Raw genomic sequence first — 19,360 nt, 5'->3', positions numbered from 1 at the left:
TACGCATTTTCAGGAGGCGAAAAGACGCCAGAAGCCGATCGAAACTCGGGCGTTGGCGTTCGACCGCTTTTCGTGAGGTTTTTGGGCGATCAACGACCGAAAACTTCGAAAGGGGGCCTCGCTTCGTTTTCAGTCTCTATGATCGTACTAGTAATGCATGACTCTAATACTTCTCTCTAATTCTAATGGGTTGAAACCCCGAGTCGCTATCTCCTTAGAAACGCGTTTCAGTGCCTCTACAGCCTTAGGCACAATCAAATTGTACTCACAATCAAATTTCGGCTTCACAGCCGTCCAGGGCGGGAAGATCGCACAGAATTTGCACGAACGTTGGTCGTCGCGACGGATCGTACTCCCAGCAGCGCTTCATCGCCTCTTTCCTGAATAAAAACATTGAAAAAATGAATAGAAGTAGAGGAGACTTACAGGAGGGAAGGCACTCCCACTAAAGCGTCCACATTGAGTAGTTTCCCCTTTCCAACCTGCACTAGAACGTCTTCGTTTGAAAGCCCCGGGTAGGGGAGAGCCCCAAGCGAGGAAATCTCCCAGAGAACGACTCCAAAAGCCCTTGGAGCCCCACATAATTAAATTTAAATCTATTTTCTCGCGTCGTTTCTCACCAAACGTCAGAACAATGAGTAAATATGCCGTCGCGAAGAGATTCGGGAGCCATCCAGCGAACAGGCATAGGGCCTTTGCATCAATACATTATTAAAAACGTTAATTAATAATTTTTATTTTAACCTTTTCCGTGTTTTCTATAGTAATCGTCTCTATGAATGTCACGGGTCATGCCAAAATCTGTCACGTGCGTGTAAATTGAAATAAACCGTATTTTTTTAAAATGATATCTCAATGTACCTCCAATTTTGACGACTTCGTCTTCTGATACCATGCAATTTCGCGCAGCTAAGTCTCTGTGTATTAGACGCGTTTTCTATCTAAAAACAGATCAATATTTATTTGATTTTACCTGTGGACGAATTTCTTTTCCGTCAAATAGGCCATTCCCGTTGCAATCTGCGTGGCCATAGTTAGAACTTCTGTCTGCGAGAGAGGAAATTCCCTGGGACTAGCAGTGGCTGAGGACTCGCTCTAGAAACCCAATTTACTATGATAACCCCCCTGTATAAGAACTATTTTTCTACTGGAGGACGAATGGAGCGTAGGAAGGATTTGAGATCGCCGCGATCCATCAGCTCCATGACAACGTAAACCGGATCGCCTTGAGAGACAATTCCGAGCAAACGAACGATGTAAGGAGAATCAAATTCTCTAAATAAATATATATAAAGGGTATCTAATGAATAAGATTATTTGATTATGTACTTCATAACGGAGGCTTCTCTGAGAAAAAGAATTTTTTCGTAGCTGTGCGATTTGCTGCGTAAGCTCTGAGCATAATTAAAATTATTTTCGTTTGGGAGGCTTATATATAATAGGGATTGGCGCACTTTAACTGCGACTCGCGTTTGCCTGTTGTCTTTGGTTAAAACGCCGCGAAAGACTTGCCCAAATGCCCCTTCGCCTAATAAATCGCTCACGCTAACGCGCTCGCGTTCTATTTCCCATTCGTCCGGCTCGTAGGAAGAGAAGGCTTTGGGATCAAAATCACCCATGTCGAAATAGGAAGCAAACTCGCTAGGAGGTCGTTTCCGACTGCAAAATATGACGTCATATAATCGGTATTAATTTATGTATATAAGGAAACTTTTTCAGTGTGTTCTTACCGTTTCATTCGCCGTCTGTAGAAACAGTAGAGGAGAATAGAGACGATGATGATTAAAATAACTCCGCCCAGCACTAAGCCAACCACCATTGTCCAATTTGTTGACATTGGCGTCGAAGGTATGTCAATGCGAATGAAAAAGTCATATTTTCCATTGATAGTGGCCTTCAATTTTAAATCATCGGAGAATTCCTTATTAGCAAGTTCAACCGTAACACATTGATAAATTCGTCTCCTTTTGGACATTTTGACATTTGTGACGTTGCACGTGACTGAATTCCCATCAGTATCGTTCAAGCAGTTTAGCAAATTTAAATTTCGAATTTTTTCTCCAATCGAAGAATTGCAAAAACCCCTCGCGACGTGAAAATCTGAACGGATGACGCCGAATTTCGACAAGTCAAAGGAGACATTGTAGCGTTCCCCGCATAGTGTAGTTTCCGGATTAGACCATTGAATCTATAGGCGAATTAACACGTGCTTTAGCTTATGCACTAGAGCGTATATTACCGATAATTTTCCATCTGTTTTGTTGATAGATGAATACACTTCTAGTTCGTCACCTATAGCCTCTTTACCTACACACAAACGAGTATAAATTATTGATCAAACAGCCTAAGACCTTAAACTTACACGCAAACCTAGTTTCGATCACTCTACGCGTCCACAAGGGATTGCACGTGATTCCGTCGTCTCCCTTCACTTTAACCTCGATCAAATAATGCGAACACCACTCAAGGTTTCTGACGTAAAGGTGACGAAACGACGGGGCCGCCGTAGAGTCATTTGACTTCATTAAACTCGCTTTTTGTGCAATGCCGTCGGAAAGCGGACCATCTCTAATGACGGCAATGTCGTCACCGTCTTGGCAAGGACAATAATCGCCATAGTAATAGGAATAATAGGAATAGTCATCGTCGTCGTCATCGTCGTCTTCATCGTCGTCTTCATCGTTTTCTTCGTACTCTTTGTAGTCTTCCTTATCTAGCTTCTTCCATCTGATAATGTATTTTCTATTCGTTGATTGATTGTCCAATTGAACGTCAGTAGACAGTGAGTTGCAATCCCAACGATTGGAAGAGTTGTTCAAAAAGGTGAATTGACTGCGGTCTCCCGTTGAGAAATTCTTCACGTTGGAGCATTCAGCAACTTCCTTTGTGTCATTTTGGGAGCTGCGGAAAATGTAAGAGCGCACGTGAACGACGTAATAAGAATTGGGATCCACGTTCATAGTATGAGACGTCTCTTGTCCATCAACAATGTAAACCCTATTAGATTATTAATAAAATCTCTATATATGAGTGCTAGCTGTACTTCTTGTCGTCAAATTCTGTGAATAGCGCATCTCCACAGTGCTCCGTTTCACCGTCAAAATTATCTCGATTCTTCAATTTAGCGAGACTGATTTTGTAATGAAGAATTCCGGAAACGTTGCCATTCCGCGACCACGTGACAAGCACAGATTGTCGTGAAAAATACGTTTTATTCGTCGGATTCACGTCCAGACTCAATCTTGAAATGACCATGACGTTACCTTAGAAGAAGAAAAAATACTAAGTCCAAAAAACTCCTTTGGAGTCTCTATGGGATATCATGGAACTACAGTCTATTCACTCTCACTTCAAACTCCGGGAATCGTTAATAACTTTTTACATAATCGTATTATGTTACACATCGCATGTCATTCTTTTGTGCGTATGATTGGATTGACGTTTTAAAAGTCTTTTTTATGCTCCGAGGTACTATAAGACACCCTACTATGTATAAAGAACAGCTAGGGCAGAGTTCGAAGTGAGAGTGAATAGACTGTAGGAGAATCAAAAGGCCATTAGATTCTTATAGTTCCGTATGTTTGAGGATCAAAACGTATCTACTGTGAAACTTACAATCTCCAGTTAGAGAATTGCCGCTACCCGCGTGATTCAATGCCTCATAATCAACGCGACACAGCGCTGGATTTTGATGAATTAGCACGGATCCATTGCCAATAGTAACGCTTCTATCATCTCCCCATAGGTGCTTCAATTCGCGATTGTTATAAACAGCTAAGACGTACCTATAAGAGGTCCAAAAAACTCGTTAAATAAAAAATTGTTTTAATTAGCCCCCTACTTTTTGTCCCACAAATTAGATGACGTGCTAGTGCCAATTGATTCGAGACTCCCAAAAAACGACAAATCTTTCAAATCATTCATATTTGCGACGACTAGATAATCGCGTATGCGCTCGATTTCATCGAGAGACTCCTCAAAGTCGTCGTAATCGTCGCTCTCGAAATGCGGCATGGACAAAACGACGCTGCCGTCAATTTCGCGACAACCGTCAATCGCCTTCAAATCGACGCGACTAGAAATGAAGAAATCGCCTTTGCACTTGTGACAATAGAATCCGTCGAAATCGTCGCCGCATTTCTCGCAAGTTGAACCGTTTCCACTTCGAGAAACGACCCAAGAAGTGCTGCTCTTCGACGTGCAACCGTTTTCTAATATAATCGTCCGATTTGGCGGCGCGAGATTCGACGTGCCAGTTATTTGAAACGTATAGCTTTCGTTTCCGTTCTTCGACGGGATTTTTTTCCCGCCTCCAATGCTCTCAAGCTTCGGTAGCAAGTCAGAAAAGTTCTCATAGCCATTGTAGAGATTCTTTATCAACAGGTATCCGGCAACGCTACGAAGATTACGCAGTGAAGGCAAGTCTGTTCGATTGCAGTCTGTTGGATCGAGGTCTTCGATTGTGAGGGAACCGTTTATGTGACTGCAACTGCTCCATGTGTCGATATCGCGAGGAAACATTATAGTGGCGTCGTTTTTGCAAGCTAAACAAAGTATGGGTTGGGTGGGCTAAACAGGAAGCGGACGTGACGCGAGTTTGCATAAGGAAAATGCCTGGGACTCCTTTGGTGATATACGGTTACATCGCTGTGAGTTTAGCCCTTTACTTCCTTTTTCCTGTTATCTCACCTCTCTCGCGCGATTAGGTAAGCATTACGGCTCGTAGATTCGGACTAATTCGCTTGCATGCTAATTTGAAGGCTTACGATCGTTCGACGAGGCTAGTGCGATGACGATCGAGGCGAGTGTGACTATAGACAACATGTCGAACGTCTACGGACGTCGAAAAGCGACGACGACGGTCTTCGCTTTGCAAAATCCGGGGCCCCCGACTAGAGATAAGGCATGGAATGTGTCCACGTGCAAGAACACGTGCTTGTTAAATACATTGCAGATTTTACACTTTCAATATTTATTTGCAATTTTTGTGGGTACGGCTTAAAGGGGGTGTTCAATTATGGTCTGGTTGCCGGCACTTTTCTCTCCCAATTGGCACGATTAGACTAAGGATGATCTGGCCCAGGAGTCTTCTTTTCATTGCATTGCACAGACTTCCTTGCTGACTCCTACAAACAGTGGTCAGTACGCTCCTACTTCATAAGCCCTCGGGGGGACCGCGGGGCGGTCGTAGAAAACCCCTCATAGGGTCAAAAGGTACCACCGGAACAAGGGGTCGACTTGAGCGTCCAAGGCGGGTACTGTCTGAAGAGGCCAATGCTTCCCTCAAATTTTAGAGATTTTGTAGTGCACGAATTTATTGTTAATAAAGAATCCATTCTGGAAATTCTCTGCGAGCTTGTAGTCCTTCCTTCTCATTGTAGATCAGTTGCGTGTGCCATTGCCACGCAAACAAGCGAAACGAAAATCTAGGCAGTGGAAGGAATGCGTCCGCGTTGCTTGCAGATTACACTTTCACAATTCGTTGCGCGCGAGCGGCGCTTGCGGTTCAGGCGCATGGAACGCCATCCGCGCATAATAATGGCGTGGTTCACCGCGCCGGGGGAGTCGAAACAAGGGAGGCAGTGGATAAAACGCGTCCGCGTGCTTGATAATTAAATACATTGCAGATTACACTTTCAGTATTTATCGACAATTAATTTCGCGAAAACCTTCTCTGCTTGATTTCGCAATCCCGCTTGAATTAGGACCTCGCACAGAACACCTACAGTAGCTTCAGAGCTGTATTTTCTAATCCATGCGTCTAGCATGCTTTGAGCTTGACCTCGTAAATCTCCTGGACGTTCGGCCTCGAAGCACGCAATATCGTTGCAATCAAACGGCACAGGTTTTAGTCGATATGCAACGTCTTTCCACCGGTAACCAATCTCATAAGCGAGATTATTAATTTGAGAGACGGACGGTCGAAAATCTATGACAGGGCTGATTTGATGAGGAGCCTGCAAAGGCTGGGAATAAATCATCTCAACGTAGACTGTATCAACAATTTTCCCTGTCCCTGCATCTTTGTTCTCCCTATCAAACTCTTGTAGTTCAAAGGGAAGTTCCACAGGGGCTTCATTAGAAAGTTGAAGTCGAAAGTGTCGACTTATCTTTTTATAGTGGTCTTCCCCAATCAAAGTTTGAAGCATTCTCGCTTCGAAAGAATAGCAGTTTCTTCCCTCTATCGTATAGCCGTCGTCTTCGACTAGACGAATGGAAATTTTCTCCAGCGTTTCGACGTTGAAGCTGGCACTAAACGACGATCGGAATTCCATGCCTTGTCGACGCATTTCCTCGTCAATTTCATCGGTCACGTCCCTGCACTGACACGATACGGTCGCGCAAACGCTCTTGCGTTTCGACTGCGTCGGCCGATTCGGCGAATAGATGCGTCCGGATAGGAAAAAGAAGCCCTCCTTCACTATGCAATAACGGCTAAATCCGTAGCAGGAAATCTCGATAGAATCCTCGGTTATTTTGATTTCTCTTTCGCTGTCAATTGTCGACGAGTGGCCAGGACGAAGGTCGGCGATGAGGCGATACTTTTCGCGTAGATTCGTACCGCTTTGATATAGAACTCTGACTCGATACGGCTTATCAAGACAGATATGATGCCTTATACGAATAGTGGATCTTTTTCTGAGTGTCAACCCGTGAGGCAGAACTTCTGTAATGCTCATTACAGCAGAAGAATTGGAGGACTCCGCAGGAAAATATGATGATAGGGTAATGGGAGTTTCTTTAGCTAAAGCGCCTTTAGGTACGATCACTCGTACTTCTGATTCTTTGAGCCTGAGATCTCCTCCACTATTCCGCTGGATTACCTGTTGGTGTTTGTCACGCCGTACAAACGTGCGAACAACGCCAAGGATCTCCTCACGAATGGCCTTCGTCTTTAGGTCCGTCGAAATGATTCGATCAGACGTAGTGATCTGGTTAGTGTTCGTTGAATGATCAGATAAAAATCCCTATACAAAAAAGGCCATAGACTCGACGTGTTAGTCTCTAAAGGCCACTTACCGACTCCGACGACACGTCAACGCCTGTGCTTCTCATACTACGACCTGCGACGTCGTCAAAGGAGGAACTCGCCGAATTTTCGCTTTGGTCTCCGGGCGTGCAACCAGAACTGCTGAATCTCAACAGTCTTGTTACGTCGATTTGATTCCGCACGATCCTCGCTAGCCGATACGCCTTTTCACGCAGCGTCGCCTTGAAAAAATCATTTCTCTCGTTCTCGTGATACAGAACGAGAAGCATGGAGGTAATCGAAGGAAGAGGAAAAGCGACGGCAGTCAATTTCCAGAGGAAAATATTAAAAGGATCGTCCGCCGAAACCGGCAACGTCTCGTTCGTCCGGAGAAGTGCAATTAGACCCGGAATAACGGACAAAAGCGCGGCAATGGCAATCAAGCCGCAGGTAAAAATCAAATTTTGAAAAGCCTTCACGATAATCTTGTCCCTCTTGTCGTGAAACGACGGACTCCATTCGTTATAGAGAAGAAGAGCGAGTAAACTCAGTGCCAATACTGCGAGAGCGACTGTTGGATAGAAAAGATCCGTGTAGTCGGTCCATATGGACGTTTTTCTCCAATCTACGGCACACTGCGGTGGCGATTCGTTTTCGCTTCTGGAAAAATTCACGCAGACGGGTAAGGGAGATGACCATTTGGCGTCGACGAGAAGAAGAGCGGATGCGCCGACTCCCGTGCCGAAGGAGAGAAAGAGAAAGACTTTGCTGGGAATGGTCACATCTCTTTTGTAATAGAGTGTCGTTAGAGATGCGAAAATTATTGCCATCAGTTGGATGCCTTCCCATGCGGTCAGAAGAAAGGAAAAGTGACGAGATGCCGCCACGGCGGAGGAGAACCACTCCTCGGAAGCCGATTTCTGCTTAGAAACGGACATATCGAGTATGAAAAGATGAAGAAAGCAGAAAAGAACGCTGGGAAATGAAAAGAGATGCATCCAAGGAACTTTGGAATTTTTTCGAAGGAGTTGCACGACAAAATTGACCAGCATCCAAACGAGACCGACAGCCGTTGCCGTCAAATAGGCATTTCGCGCCATGACCACTTCGAAATTGTCGACGAGGTCACTGGCAACGAAAACGTCGACGGAAGAAACGGACTGCATGGCGCTACGCGAGAATGAGGGTAAGCAAAAGCCGTTTCGGTTCGCCCCTAGCGAGTATCGATGCTAAAGAGAGAGTTCTTACTCGAGATATCGCTTCACTTGAAGCACGATCGACTTTATCTTCCAATGGGTATAGCGAAAGTGAGACCAACTGGGGATAAGCCTGAATGGTTCTTATGTCACAGGGGGTTTCCCATGAACAAGAATCATTCCCCCCCCCGCCCTGCGGAACTGAAAATCAATTTTGCATTGCTCTGATTGGTTTACGGAAGTCGCGCCCAGAACACAAAGTAGTTGTCTTTTGTTAGAGGAAAGCAGCTGAGTAAACGTCGGCCACGGAAACATCCGTGTTCTTCGTCACAATCGCTTGGATTCGGTGGTAGAGAGATCGAAGCTCCTGTACGCTGATTTCGGCGAGAGCGTCGATCTGATAGGACCAATTGAGAGCGTAGCCGTCCTCGACGGGACGAACGTGAAGAACGATAGGCGACGAAACGGAATCGTTGCCTAGGTAACCGTAGTCGATGTCGACGCCGTTGATATGACGACTTACGTCATCAGTTTCGATGACGTAGGCTTCGAAATTGAAAGCGACTTGAAAGACCGACGTCATGTCGACGTCGAAAATGTCCGCGATGTCGGCACACGTGATGAACTGATTGTCGCGAATTGTAGCCAAATCGGAAGCGACGCGACGAACGTGCTCCCGAAACGTCGTCCATGGCAACGCGATCATTCTCACCGGTAAAACGTTATAGAAACAGCCCAGGCTGTCAGTCGCGTTTTCAAACGATCTTCCCGCCATTCGATAGCCAATCAGAACGTCGGTGGAGCGCGCGAAAATGTTCACTGTCAAGCCGAGAAGCGACAGGAGCGTAATTTCAACGGACGTTTTTAGATAGCGACTAAGCGGTTTGATGTCGCTGGACGAAATAAACGAGTCGACGCTCGCGCTGCGATAGAATTGCGTACTCAAAGTATCGCGATAGGGGAGAGGCGTTTCGAAGCGATGGAGGGCCAAATAGGAGCGCCAAAAGACGATCGTCTCGTCTTTTGGTAGCTGATGAATCCAGTGCGAATATTGCGAGTACTGGAGGCGAGATTTCGGGTCGCCTTCGCCGTCGCGAGAGCACGTGTACTGAACGAGCTCCCGAATGAGAATTCCCGCGCTAAAGCCGTCGAGAAGAGCGTGACAGCTTTGCACGTGGACGAGAAAACCGTTTGACGGCAAAAACTTATAGATGCAGATCTTCGTCGGGGAACCGACGACGCGAACGGGATTATTTCGATCCGATTTCGCGCGTAGTAGCGCCAAATCGGGATCGAGGCGAGAGATCATTAGATCGCACTTCGTTTCGATGATTTGCCGCACGTCGCCGTTGCCGTCGTTCTCTAAACGCGTTCGCAATATCGAATGCACGTCGGCGAGACGATGAACGGCGTCGGCGATGCAACCCGCGTCGATTTCGCCGCTAAAACGCACCCAGAAACACGAGTTGAAGCGCGGGTCGGTCGCGCAGAGATGCGCGCTTTGCACACGCGCTATGAATCGTTGCATGGGGCTCGCCGAATGCACGATAGCCGTCGCGTCGTAGTCGGACGAAAGGGGAACGTGCGACGGGAGTTTTGACGGAATCGGCGACGTGTTCAAGTGATCGGCGAGCGTCCTGGGACTTGGGTGTCGTAGAACGTCACCAGCCGTGACGTCGATGCCAGTTTTTGACGTCACAATGGCGGCGAGACGCACGGCGAGAAGCGAATGCCCGCCCAAGGCGAAAAAATCGTCGTCCGGCAAAACGACGTCGATTCCCATTCCCAATACCGCTTTATAAGAATCAATAATTTGATCAAGGCGGAGGGGCCTTGCGGAGGCGGGGCACGGCCAGGGAAGAGCGGCACGATCGATTTTTCCGCTTGTAAGTAACGGCATCGCGTCGAGAAGACAATATCGCGTCGGTATCATGTGTGCCGGAAGTCGTCGCCTCAACGCGGCATCAATATCAACTCTCGTTGCCGGGGAGATATAGGCGACAAGATCGCCGTCGCGCAGTACGACACGCGCGTGCGTTATCGTACCACCAGACGCATCCAATATAGCGGACTCGATTTCCGCGGGTTCGACGCGCATACCCCGTATTTTCAATTGATCATCGACCCGACCAATAAACTCAATCGTACCATCGGCGAGCCAACGACCCAGATCGCCGGTACGATAAAGAATCAAAGGCCTCGCGCCAAACGGATTCGCGATAAATCGCCCGGCCGTCAAACCCGGACGATTGAGATACCCCCGCGCGCTAACACCGCGTCCCCCAACGTAGATCTCCCCCGCGCACCCAACGGGAAGCGGCTGCGCGTGCGAATCGACTATGTACACGCACGTGTTACGTATGGGACTACCGACGCAATTGAGCCGCTCGCCGTCGACGGGAACTTTCATAGCGCACTCAATGGAACATTCCGTCGGCCCGTACGTATTCGCCACGCACGCGACGCGACGAACGTTCTCCCAGCACGCGCGCGTTAGCGATTCGCCTCCCTGGACGACGACGCGGACGGAGGGCGGAATTCGAATGACGGCGAGGGCGGACGCCGTGCCGCCGACGTAGGTGACTCCTTCGACGGGATCGAGGATCGATTCGGCGACGACGCAACATCCGCCGCCGAGTAGCGGAAGAAAAATTTCTTCGGCGTGCGCGTCGAACGTGACGTCGGTGGAAAATTGGGTCCGGGAGAGTTGGTCACGTGACCAATAGGTGAGTGCGTGACGGAAAACGTTGACTAGGGCGTCGTGACGTAGGGGAACGCCTTTCGGTTTGCCCGTCGTTCCGGAAGTGTAGATTATGCAGGCGATAGATGAGGAAATGTGGCGCGGTGCGTGTGACGTTGATACGACGTCATTATCAATATTGATTAATTGACGTTGTTTGATATTGATGAGATGAAGGAGACGCGTTTCCGTGACGACGGCGACGCAGTTGGAGTCGGTGAGAATTTCGTCGATTCGTTGCCGTGGATGCGATGGGGAGAGCGGCACATAGGCAGCGCCAGCTTTGAGTATAGCCAATAGGGCAATGATGAGATTTGAAGAGCGAGTGAGAAGAAGTCCTATATTGAATGAATCCGGGTCTCCGTCATAGGAAACGTCTTTGCAAATGCGAAAGCATAGATGATTAGCCGCCTCTATCATTTCTCCGTATGTAGTGACGTCACCGTTATATTCTATAGCCGGGCAGGAGAAATAACGTTGAGCCGTTCGATCGACGAGAATTGGAAGTAGCGTATCATCGTCGTCATCATTTACTTCCCACGTGTTATTCCACGTGTGAACAACGGTCTCATATTCGCGCAGAGTGCAGATGCATAAATCCTCGATGCGCGGATTCTTCAAAGCTGCACTTATAATCACGTGTTCCATTCTTTCCGTTATAGCGTCAATCGCTTGGGAATCAAAGAGCCTCGTGGCATATTCCCACTCAAATCGATATCCGGGTCCGTCTCGCGCCACTTCGACGCCCAAGTCGACTTGACAGTCGCCAGAATCAATATAGGAAAAATTAATATCGACGGGGCCCCCCATCTTGGTGCAATGAAACGAACTAGGTATGTTTCCTTCGTATGCCATCATGCATTGGATGAGGCTGGTTGGTCGTGATTCCGCATCGATTTCCGGTTTGATTTCCATTGCCTGTGCAATGTGAGTAAGGCTCACGTGCTGATGATCCATTATTTTCATGATCGATTTCATGACGTTGGCTACGAGTTGTCTGAACGTGAGCTCGCCTGAGGAGAAATCAACGCGAAGAGGAAAAAGGCGGGAAAAATAGCCAATGACTTTGCGGTAGTGAGTGTCAGGTGGGCGATTCTCGGTTGCTATGCCGACGAGAAGATCATCCGTCGCGGACATCTTTCCTACAACAAAAGCGAAGGTTGTAAGAAGAACGGCGAAAGGCGTGGCCTTCGCTGAAGTGGCTAAAGTCCGTAAAGACTCCAGCACGCATTTATTATCCACGTGTTTAGTCACGTGTTCGCCACGTGCTCCACACGACTTCTTCTGCCGTACTTCCGGCAGTTGAATATGCGTTTTGACGCCGCGTAACGACGGCAGCCAGAAATCGATATCCCGGCTGACTACGTCATCGCTCAGTCGAGAATTTTCCCACCGGCAATAGTCGACGTACGTCACGTGAAGACTCGAAGGTGTCGAGACCCCCGCGAGGAAACCGTAAACGGTGACGAGATCGTCGACGAAAACGCGAATCGATTGGCCGTCGACGACGATGTGATGAACGTTGACGAATAGAACGACGTCGTCGACGCCGCAGGATAGAATCGCGAAGCGACTCGACTCTATAGCGAGATTCATGGGCCGCTCGGCGAGTCGACGCAATCGCGCGTCGAGATTCGACGTAGATGTCGTTTCGCGGGCGATTTCGACGTCGTCGAGACGTCGTGCGATCATTTGAAGCGATCCCGTCGTCGAATCTGCGGCAAAACGTGCGTGGAGGGACACGTGACGTGCGATGACGCGTCGTAGAGCGAGTTCTAAGCGAGTGGGATCGACGACGGAGCCGCGAAAGCGCCACGCGAACGGGTAGTTGTAGGCGCGCGAGTCGGGATCGACGTTTTGGCTGTAGAAGACCGATTCTTGTCCTATCGTCGCTTTCCACGAGTCCATGCCGTTGCAACTGCGGAATGATGATTGACAGCTCGCGCGCTAACGCGGTTAGAAGACGACCGATGATTGGTGGGTTGCATGGACGGGAATTTATTCATTTATACGGGCTTGACTGTTCATTATTAGCACGTGCACTACTTCAATCCCTCTATGCTATGTTCTCTCAAAGCGCTGCATAGCAATTTCGTTGCCTCGGCAACAGCCTTTGAACACAGCATCAAATTCTTCCACGCTTCCGTATCTGCTACGTTTCTCACTAGGCCCGGAATGACGTTGAAGAGTTTGACGCAGGATGCCACCGTTGCCATGGCACCGCCTAAAATCGCCTGCTGAGTCGATTTACCAATTTCACTCATTCGTGCTGGCTCTCCAGCGTATTCAGCCAAAGCTCCAAAGGCCAATACAGCGTCGATGACTTCAATTAGAGGCTTACTGAATATAACGCATTTTTCGCGATCTTTATCTTGTCGAGTCTTAGCGTACGCTTTTATACTGGCCAGCAGCGCGGCCGTAGTTCCGCTAATGCTTTTACTGCACTGTCTAAATTGGTCTTGGGACTGAGGATCTGCAGCCTGATTCGCTGCAATTTGACACGTTTCTGTCAATATAGTAAGATTATGCGCAATCTGCGCGGATATTTGCAAAATTTGTTGCTCCGTCAGTATCCCGTACGACAAATCGAATCTCGCACACGCGCCCAATATGCGATGTTTCGCGCGCGAAAAACGATACCTGTCCACGAGTCCCGGATATGCAGCCGTACTTCCCGGATCGGCGACGCCGACCGTGTAGGCGGCGTGCGTCGCCGCTTCCGTGAGCGCGACCACCGCCTCCGCTCCACTTCGAATCGTTCGCGACACGTCGGCGAGCTTGTTTGCGCGTATTTGAGTCGCGAGTTCGTTGACCATGATTGCGAGGCCTTTCGTTCGGGCGACGATCGTGTCGCGACATTTCGCGTACGAGTCCGAAGCGCTCGTGACGGGCTCTAGAGCCGTCGGTTCGGGATCGCCGTGCAGGAGGAGCAAATCCGCGACGAGTTGTATCAAATCGATCGACTCTTCGCAATCGCGGCTGACGTCCGACGGAGTTTTCACCGATTCGAGCGACGACATTGCGGGAAACGCCCCAAGAACGGAAACAGGGCGTGTTTCAATATCACGTGATAGATATAGGGTCCCTACAAACAATGGCTGCCGTTTTACGTGTCGGCAGGCTCGCCGCCGAGAATACGGCCTTTTTTCTGTGCGACATGCAAGAAAAATTTCGCCCTTCCATACGCTATTTCCCTGAAATCATCGTCGTCGCGAAACGCATGGTGAGAGTGACGATTTACGTGACGTCATCGCGGCGAGTGTTCGTTCAGGTCGAAGCGGCTAAAATAATGGGAATACCGGTCATAGCCACGGAGCAAGTAACAAGAAATCGACTAATTAAATAGATAAATGATAAGAATTTTTTTAGTACCCCAAAGGTCACGTGCCCCATTAACTATGTAAATAAATAATCGAGTACTAGTAATAATCTAGGCCTTGGAAGTACTGTATCGGAAATTGACGTTTCCAACGCTCAAGTTTTTCCCAAAACAAAATTTTCAATGCTCATACCGGAAGTCGAAGAATATCTCAATAAAAACAAAAATATAGAATCCGTCGTCATATTTGGAATAGAGGCACGCGTCCTCAGTACGAAAAAATATTTAATTATTTAAAATATTTCCAACTAGACCCACGTTTGCGTTCAACAAACAACTTTGGATCTTTTGGGCCGAGGCGTCGAAGTTCATTTGATTGCCGACGGCTGTTCCTCGCGTTCCATGGTCGATCGAATGCTCGCTTATGACGTAATAATATTTATTGATTTTTTTCTATTTATATTCGGGGCTATTTTTAGAGACTTCGTCAGTCTGGCGCTTTTATTAGCACGAGCGAGTCGGTTCTCTTTGAATTGCTCGGCGAGTCCAAGAATCCTCATTTCAAGGCCGTTCAAGCTCTCGTCATGGCTTCGGCACCCGATTCTGGCCTCATGTCTCGCATCTAATTGACTTTACTGTTTTCTTGTAGCGCACGTTAGGTGTTTGAGAATGGTTGATGCGCTTCAGAGTCTCCTAGCGTCGTCGCGAGGTCGTTCTTCTTTGTTTGGAGCTATCCAATACGCGTCGTTGTTATCTGCTGGGCTTTCGGAAGCATTGCTGCAAGGAACGACGACGCTGTCGCGGAGTTTACGGAATCTTTACCGTGCGCTAAGCGACTGCAGAACTCTCCTTCGATTCGGCGACAGCGTATCGCTACTTCTAAAACCCGGCGCCTATCGTAACAGCAGCCCGAAAGTTTGTATATAATTAGCCAAATTAATTAAGGCAATGATTTAATTACGCACATAGGATTTAATTTGGATAATTGATACGATATCAGATTTGGCGAATCGATTCTACTATCCCTTTGAACATATAGCCTGGGCTATCGATAAAAGAGTCATTCCATTCGGCGAGAGCAGTGCCAAGTGGTGGAATAGAAGTTCGTATTTTTCTCTAATTTCATCTATATGTGCCCTTGCTAAGACTGTGTTGAGTTGGATTGACATTATTAAGCGTAAAGGGGAATTACCGAGTAGCGATAGGCGGCAGTTGCGAAAAGAGGAATTTTTGGTGACAGTTGATTTTTTTACGAACGTAGCTAGGCTAATCGTTTCTGTACACTATTTACCTGATGGAATGCTGTGGGGAACGAAGCTGAGTAGCACTTCTCTGGGACTGCTCGGAATGATATCTTCACTGGTATCACTATGGAAAATGATTGACGAGTTTTAGCCTGTTAATGAATTTTTTCGTACGCGCGTATTTATATACGACATAAGGCGTTGATCACGTGACCACAACAAAGTCCCGTGCCCGCATTGCGGTCCGTCTGTGTTTTGTCTAGCGCGAAGGAACAAGCATGTCTGGCGCTCCAGGACTGGTGGCGGCCGTTTCGACGCCGACTGGGCCGTCGGCGGGCGCGCTGGGCTCTCCAACGGCGACGGACGCGACGATGAGCATCGTTCACAGTCTCATGTGCCATCGTCAAGGCGGCGAGAGCGAGAGCTTCGCCAAGCGCGCCATCGAGTCCCTCGTGAAGAAGCTCAAGGACAAGAAAGACGAACTGGACTCGCTGATCACGGCAATCACGACGAACGGGAGTCAACCGTCGAAATGCGTCACGATCCAGCGCACGCTAGACGGACGACTCCAAGTCGCCGGGAAGAAGGGATTTCCGCACGTCATCTATTCGCGACTCTGGCGCTGGCCCGATTTGCATAAGAACGAACTCAAAGCGGCGCAATTTTGTCAATACGCCTTCGAACTCAAGTGCGATAACGTCTGCGTAAATCCTTATCACTACGAACGCGTTTTATCCCACGGTGACCATTTTAAAAAATTAATTAATTAATTTAATTAATTAATCTAGTTCCGGAATTGATGCCTAAGCCCATGGCTCCTCAAATGACAACTGGTACACACGTGAGCCTTTAATTAATTAATTAATTATTTATTTATTTTTCTAGCTACTGGTGATAGTCTCTTTGGCTATGCACAGACACCTGATAGCCAATTGGCGTCCTCCCTGCAAAATGGCAAGTAAAACCAAAGCGTACATACTCCAATTTTAATTATTTTTTCAGTGTCTGATAGTCTTCATCACCTCTCAATGCGAGAAGAACCCCAAAGTAGATTCTAATAATACTATTTTTAATATAATCAATAGTGTTATTCGTCAAGGCCACGCGGGTCCCTCCTTATACGGCAACGATTTCTCCTCCTGGGGTCCCAGCGGCGGCGGAACGAGCACTCCAACGTCGAATCTCCTACCAGGAGACTCCCTTCCTCCCCTTAGTCATCATCAACAGCAGCCCACTCCAATGCTACATCAGCCCAGTGGGCCCCAGCAGCCAATGAGGCCTTCTGGGCCGCCGCAACTTCCACAGCAGTCACAGCAGCCTCAATCTCTTCTTCTCTCGCCGCAACGACAGCCGTCTTCGCAGCAACAGCAACAGCAGCTTCCGTTGATGCAAATTAAAGGACAATGTAGCAGAGCTGCCTGCTGGGATTCCTAATAAAGATTATTATTTATTTTTATAGGGTCGGAACCAGTGATTCCGCCGACGCCGCCTTCCGCTCTTCCTACGGCTCAACCGCGTATTCAATTGCCCAATCTTCCACGTAAGAACACACCTGTATGACTAGACAGGTTTTGCCTTTAGTAGGCTCCTAGGTAAATTAATTAATTTTACCTTCTTTAGTAGTCTCCTAGGCAAATTGATTTTACCTTCTTTAAAAGTCTCCTATGTAAACCGCAATCAATAAATTGCAATAAAATTACAAGGGACTGGCCAACTCTTCTTTCCTGTAATATATTAATTACAGTAGAATTACAAGGGTCTGGCCAACTCTTCTCTCTTGTAATAAATTACAGTGAAATTACAGGGGACTGGCCAACTGTTCTCTCCTGTAATAAATTACAGAAAAATTACAAGGGACTGGCCAACTATTCTCTAGTGTAATAAATTACAGTGAAATTACAGGGACTGGCCAACTGTTCTCTCCTGTAATAAATTACAGTGAAATTACAGGGGACTGGCCAACTGTTCTCTCCTGTAATAAATTACAGTGAAATTACAGGGGACTGGCCAACTGTTCTCTCCTGTAATAAATTACAGTGAAATTACAAGGGACTGGCCAACTGTTCTCTAGTGTAATAAATTACAGTGAAATTACAGGGGACTTGCCAACTGTTCTCCCCTGTAATAAATTACAGTGAAATTACAGGGGACTGGCCAACTGTTCTCTAGTGTAATAAATTACAGAAAAATTACAAGGGACTGGCCAACTGTTCTCTAGTGTAATAAATTACAGAAAAATTACAGGGGACTGGCCAACTGTTCTCTCCTGTAATAAATTACAGTGAAATTACAGGGGACTGGCCAACTGTTCTCTAGTGTAATAAATTACAGTGAAATTACAGGGGACTGGCCAACTGTTCTCTCTTGTAATAAATTACAGTAGAATTACAAGGGACTGGCCGGCTCTTCTGTCCTGTAATAAATTATGCTTTTCTTTAGTTCCCGAATACTGGTGTTCTATTGGCTATTACGAACTGGACACCCAAGTGGGCGAAACGTTTAAAGTCTCCATAGCGACGGGAATGGTAACAGTAGACGGCTACACAGATCCATCCGGTGGCGGTCGCTTTTGTCTCGGTCAATTATCGAATGTTCATCGCGCCGAGCAAACGGAACGCGTCCGTCTTCACGTTGGGCGTGGCATTCAGTTGGATAGTCGTCCCACGGGCGACGTGTGGCTGCGCTGTCTCAGCGAGCACAGCGTCTACGTGCAGAGCTATTATTTAGATCAGGAGGCGGGTCGCGCTCCCGGCGATGCCGTTCATAAAATATATCCGAATGCTTATATCAAGGTCTTTGATTTGGTGCAGTGCTATTCTCAGATGCATCAGCGGGTAAGAGGAGGGGCATTTAGGAGCATTTATGGACCGTTTTTGCGCGAATACAACCCCTAGGGTTCTATTGTTTAAGATTAGAGTGAGATTATACGAAAGGGGAGTCGTTTATTATAGTAATCTCTTAGTTGTAGGGCCCCCAGATAATCGCTAGACATTACTTTCCCTTGGGTAATTATGTTTTTGGTAAAAGGGGTGCTCTAAACGAGACTGGGGCTCTATTCGCGTGTGTACAACCTCTGGGGCTCTACTGTTTAAAAAGATTTAGACGTGTACCTCTTAGAATCTCGTAGAGAAGATAGAGAGGGAGATTATACAAGGGGAGTTGTTTATTTCTATAAAATCTCATAGTTTGAGGGCCCTAGATATTCGCTAGACATTGATCATCCCTTGTTTGTGTCTTTCCGGGAGTGGGGAATTAAAAAGGGGGCTCTAAACCAGAGACTGGTATTTAAAAATTCTTTTATTGTTTTTTGTGCTATTCTTATTTGATTTTTCTTCAGATTGCTAATGAGCAAGCGCAAGCCGTTGCTCAGGCGGCGGCCGTAGCCGGAAATCCGAGTATTATGACGAGTGGCATTCCACCGGGCGTTGCCATGTCTGGTATTGGGGTCGATGATTTGAGGCGTTTGTGTATCTTGAGATTGAGCTTCGTTAAAGGCTGGGGTCCCGATTATCCGCGCCAGAGCATCAAGCAGACGCCGTGCTGGATTGAAATTCATTTGCATAGGGCCCTGCAGTTATTAGATAATGTTTTGCATAGTTTGCCGTCAGGCGAGTACAGACCGGGAGATTAGTCGTTAGAAAAATGTTTGAGCGAGATTTTAGATACCGGTATACGTACTGAGTTAGTTGCAATACCACCACGTGATTTATTTGATTTGCCTAAGCGTTCGGTAAGCGGACCCCGTTAGCGGTATTTCTTCCCTTGCCCAAAGCCTGTTAATTAAGTCGTTAGACCGCTTGATGATAAGAGCCTATACTTAGTACTACAACTGACATGGTGATTACTTCGGAACATAGCAATACAAGCAAAATATTTCATAAGTCTGCAATC

At 47.3% G+C, this 19,360-nt stretch overlaps 7 protein-coding genes across 8 annotated transcripts; 3 read left to right on the top strand and 4 right to left on the bottom strand.

Moving 5' to 3' along the window:
* Window positions 1–104: 104 nt before the first annotated feature.
* On the bottom strand, window positions 105–4,889 carry LOC136196024 (insulin-like growth factor 1 receptor). 2 transcript variants are annotated; one of them, XM_065985519.1, is made up of 17 exons: window positions 4,767–4,889; window positions 3,842–4,544; window positions 3,616–3,785; window positions 3,044–3,263; window positions 2,363–2,997; window positions 2,240–2,307; window positions 1,731–2,188; window positions 1,455–1,659; window positions 1,330–1,394; window positions 1,149–1,275; window positions 974–1,095; window positions 862–917; window positions 745–801; window positions 621–693; window positions 427–567; window positions 270–380; window positions 105–213 (listed from the first exon to the last, which is right to left on the bottom strand). In XM_065985519.1, the coding sequence occupies exons 1-16, from the start codon at window positions 4,822–4,824 to the stop codon at window positions 272–274; spliced, it is 3,267 nt and encodes a 1,088-aa protein (XP_065841591.1). In that variant the 5' UTR covers window positions 4,825–4,889; the 3' UTR covers window positions 105–213; window positions 270–271. The 2 variants fall into 2 exon arrangements, with proteins under 2 accessions (XP_065841591.1, XP_065841590.1); XM_065985518.1 differs by having other exon boundaries at window positions 105–380.
* A 698-nt stretch (window positions 4,890–5,587) lies between these two features.
* LOC136196026 (uncharacterized) lies at window positions 5,588–8,299 on the bottom strand. Its single transcript, XM_065985522.1, has 3 exons — window positions 8,219–8,299; window positions 7,021–8,140; window positions 5,588–6,968 (listed from the first exon to the last, which is right to left on the bottom strand). The coding sequence occupies exons 2-3, from the start codon at window positions 8,134–8,136 to the stop codon at window positions 5,637–5,639; spliced, it is 2,448 nt and encodes an 815-aa protein (XP_065841594.1). The 5' UTR covers window positions 8,137–8,140; window positions 8,219–8,299; the 3' UTR covers window positions 5,588–5,636.
* A 141-nt stretch (window positions 8,300–8,440) lies between these two features.
* LOC136196022 (phosphinothricin tripeptide synthase PhsB-like) lies at window positions 8,441–12,819 on the bottom strand. Its single transcript, XM_065985514.1, has one exon. It carries the CDS (start codon window positions 12,812–12,814, stop codon window positions 8,441–8,443), a length of 4,374 nt encoding a protein of 1,457 aa, XP_065841586.1. The 5' UTR covers window positions 12,815–12,819.
* A 71-nt stretch (window positions 12,820–12,890) lies between these two features.
* Window positions 12,891–13,959, bottom strand: LOC136196034 (talin rod domain-containing protein 1-like). Its single transcript, XM_065985531.1, has one exon. The coding sequence runs from the start codon at window positions 13,924–13,926 to the stop codon at window positions 12,949–12,951; it is 978 nt and encodes a 325-aa protein (XP_065841603.1). The 5' UTR covers window positions 13,927–13,959; the 3' UTR covers window positions 12,891–12,948.
* Window positions 13,960–13,965: 6 nt separating this feature from the next.
* Window positions 13,966–14,916, top strand: LOC136196039 (isochorismatase domain-containing protein 1-like). Its single transcript, XM_065985540.1, has 6 exons — window positions 13,966–14,129; window positions 14,178–14,225; window positions 14,276–14,285; window positions 14,341–14,483; window positions 14,538–14,654; window positions 14,705–14,916. The coding sequence occupies exons 1-6, from the start codon at window positions 14,001–14,003 to the stop codon at window positions 14,849–14,851; spliced, it is 594 nt and encodes a 197-aa protein (XP_065841612.1). The 5' UTR covers window positions 13,966–14,000; the 3' UTR covers window positions 14,852–14,916.
* On the top strand, window positions 14,895–15,686 carry LOC136196041 (peroxisomal membrane protein 11C-like). The gene is made up of 2 exons (XM_065985542.1): window positions 14,895–15,140; window positions 15,195–15,686. The coding sequence occupies exons 1-2, from the start codon at window positions 14,895–14,897 to the stop codon at window positions 15,618–15,620; spliced, it is 672 nt and encodes a 223-aa protein (XP_065841614.1). The 3' UTR covers window positions 15,621–15,686.
* A 16-nt stretch (window positions 15,687–15,702) lies between these two features.
* LOC136196027 (mothers against decapentaplegic homolog 4-like) lies at window positions 15,703–19,183 on the top strand. The gene is made up of 8 exons (XM_065985523.1): window positions 15,703–16,210; window positions 16,258–16,302; window positions 16,355–16,423; window positions 16,472–16,516; window positions 16,569–16,874; window positions 16,929–17,009; window positions 17,909–18,303; window positions 18,807–19,183. Exons 1-8 carry the CDS (start codon window positions 15,748–15,750, stop codon window positions 19,098–19,100), a joined length of 1,698 nt encoding a protein of 565 aa, XP_065841595.1. The 5' UTR covers window positions 15,703–15,747; the 3' UTR covers window positions 19,101–19,183.
* Window positions 19,184–19,360: the final 177 nt, after the last annotated feature.

The sequence above is a fragment of the Oscarella lobularis genome, chromosome 15 (assembly GCF_947507565.1).
Source record: "Oscarella lobularis chromosome 15, ooOscLobu1.1, whole genome shotgun sequence".
Taxonomy (NCBI): domain Eukaryota; kingdom Metazoa; phylum Porifera; class Homoscleromorpha; order Homosclerophorida; family Oscarellidae; genus Oscarella; species Oscarella lobularis.
The sequence above is the reverse complement of the archived record's forward strand: the minus strand, read 5'-3'. Positions and strand labels throughout refer to the sequence as shown.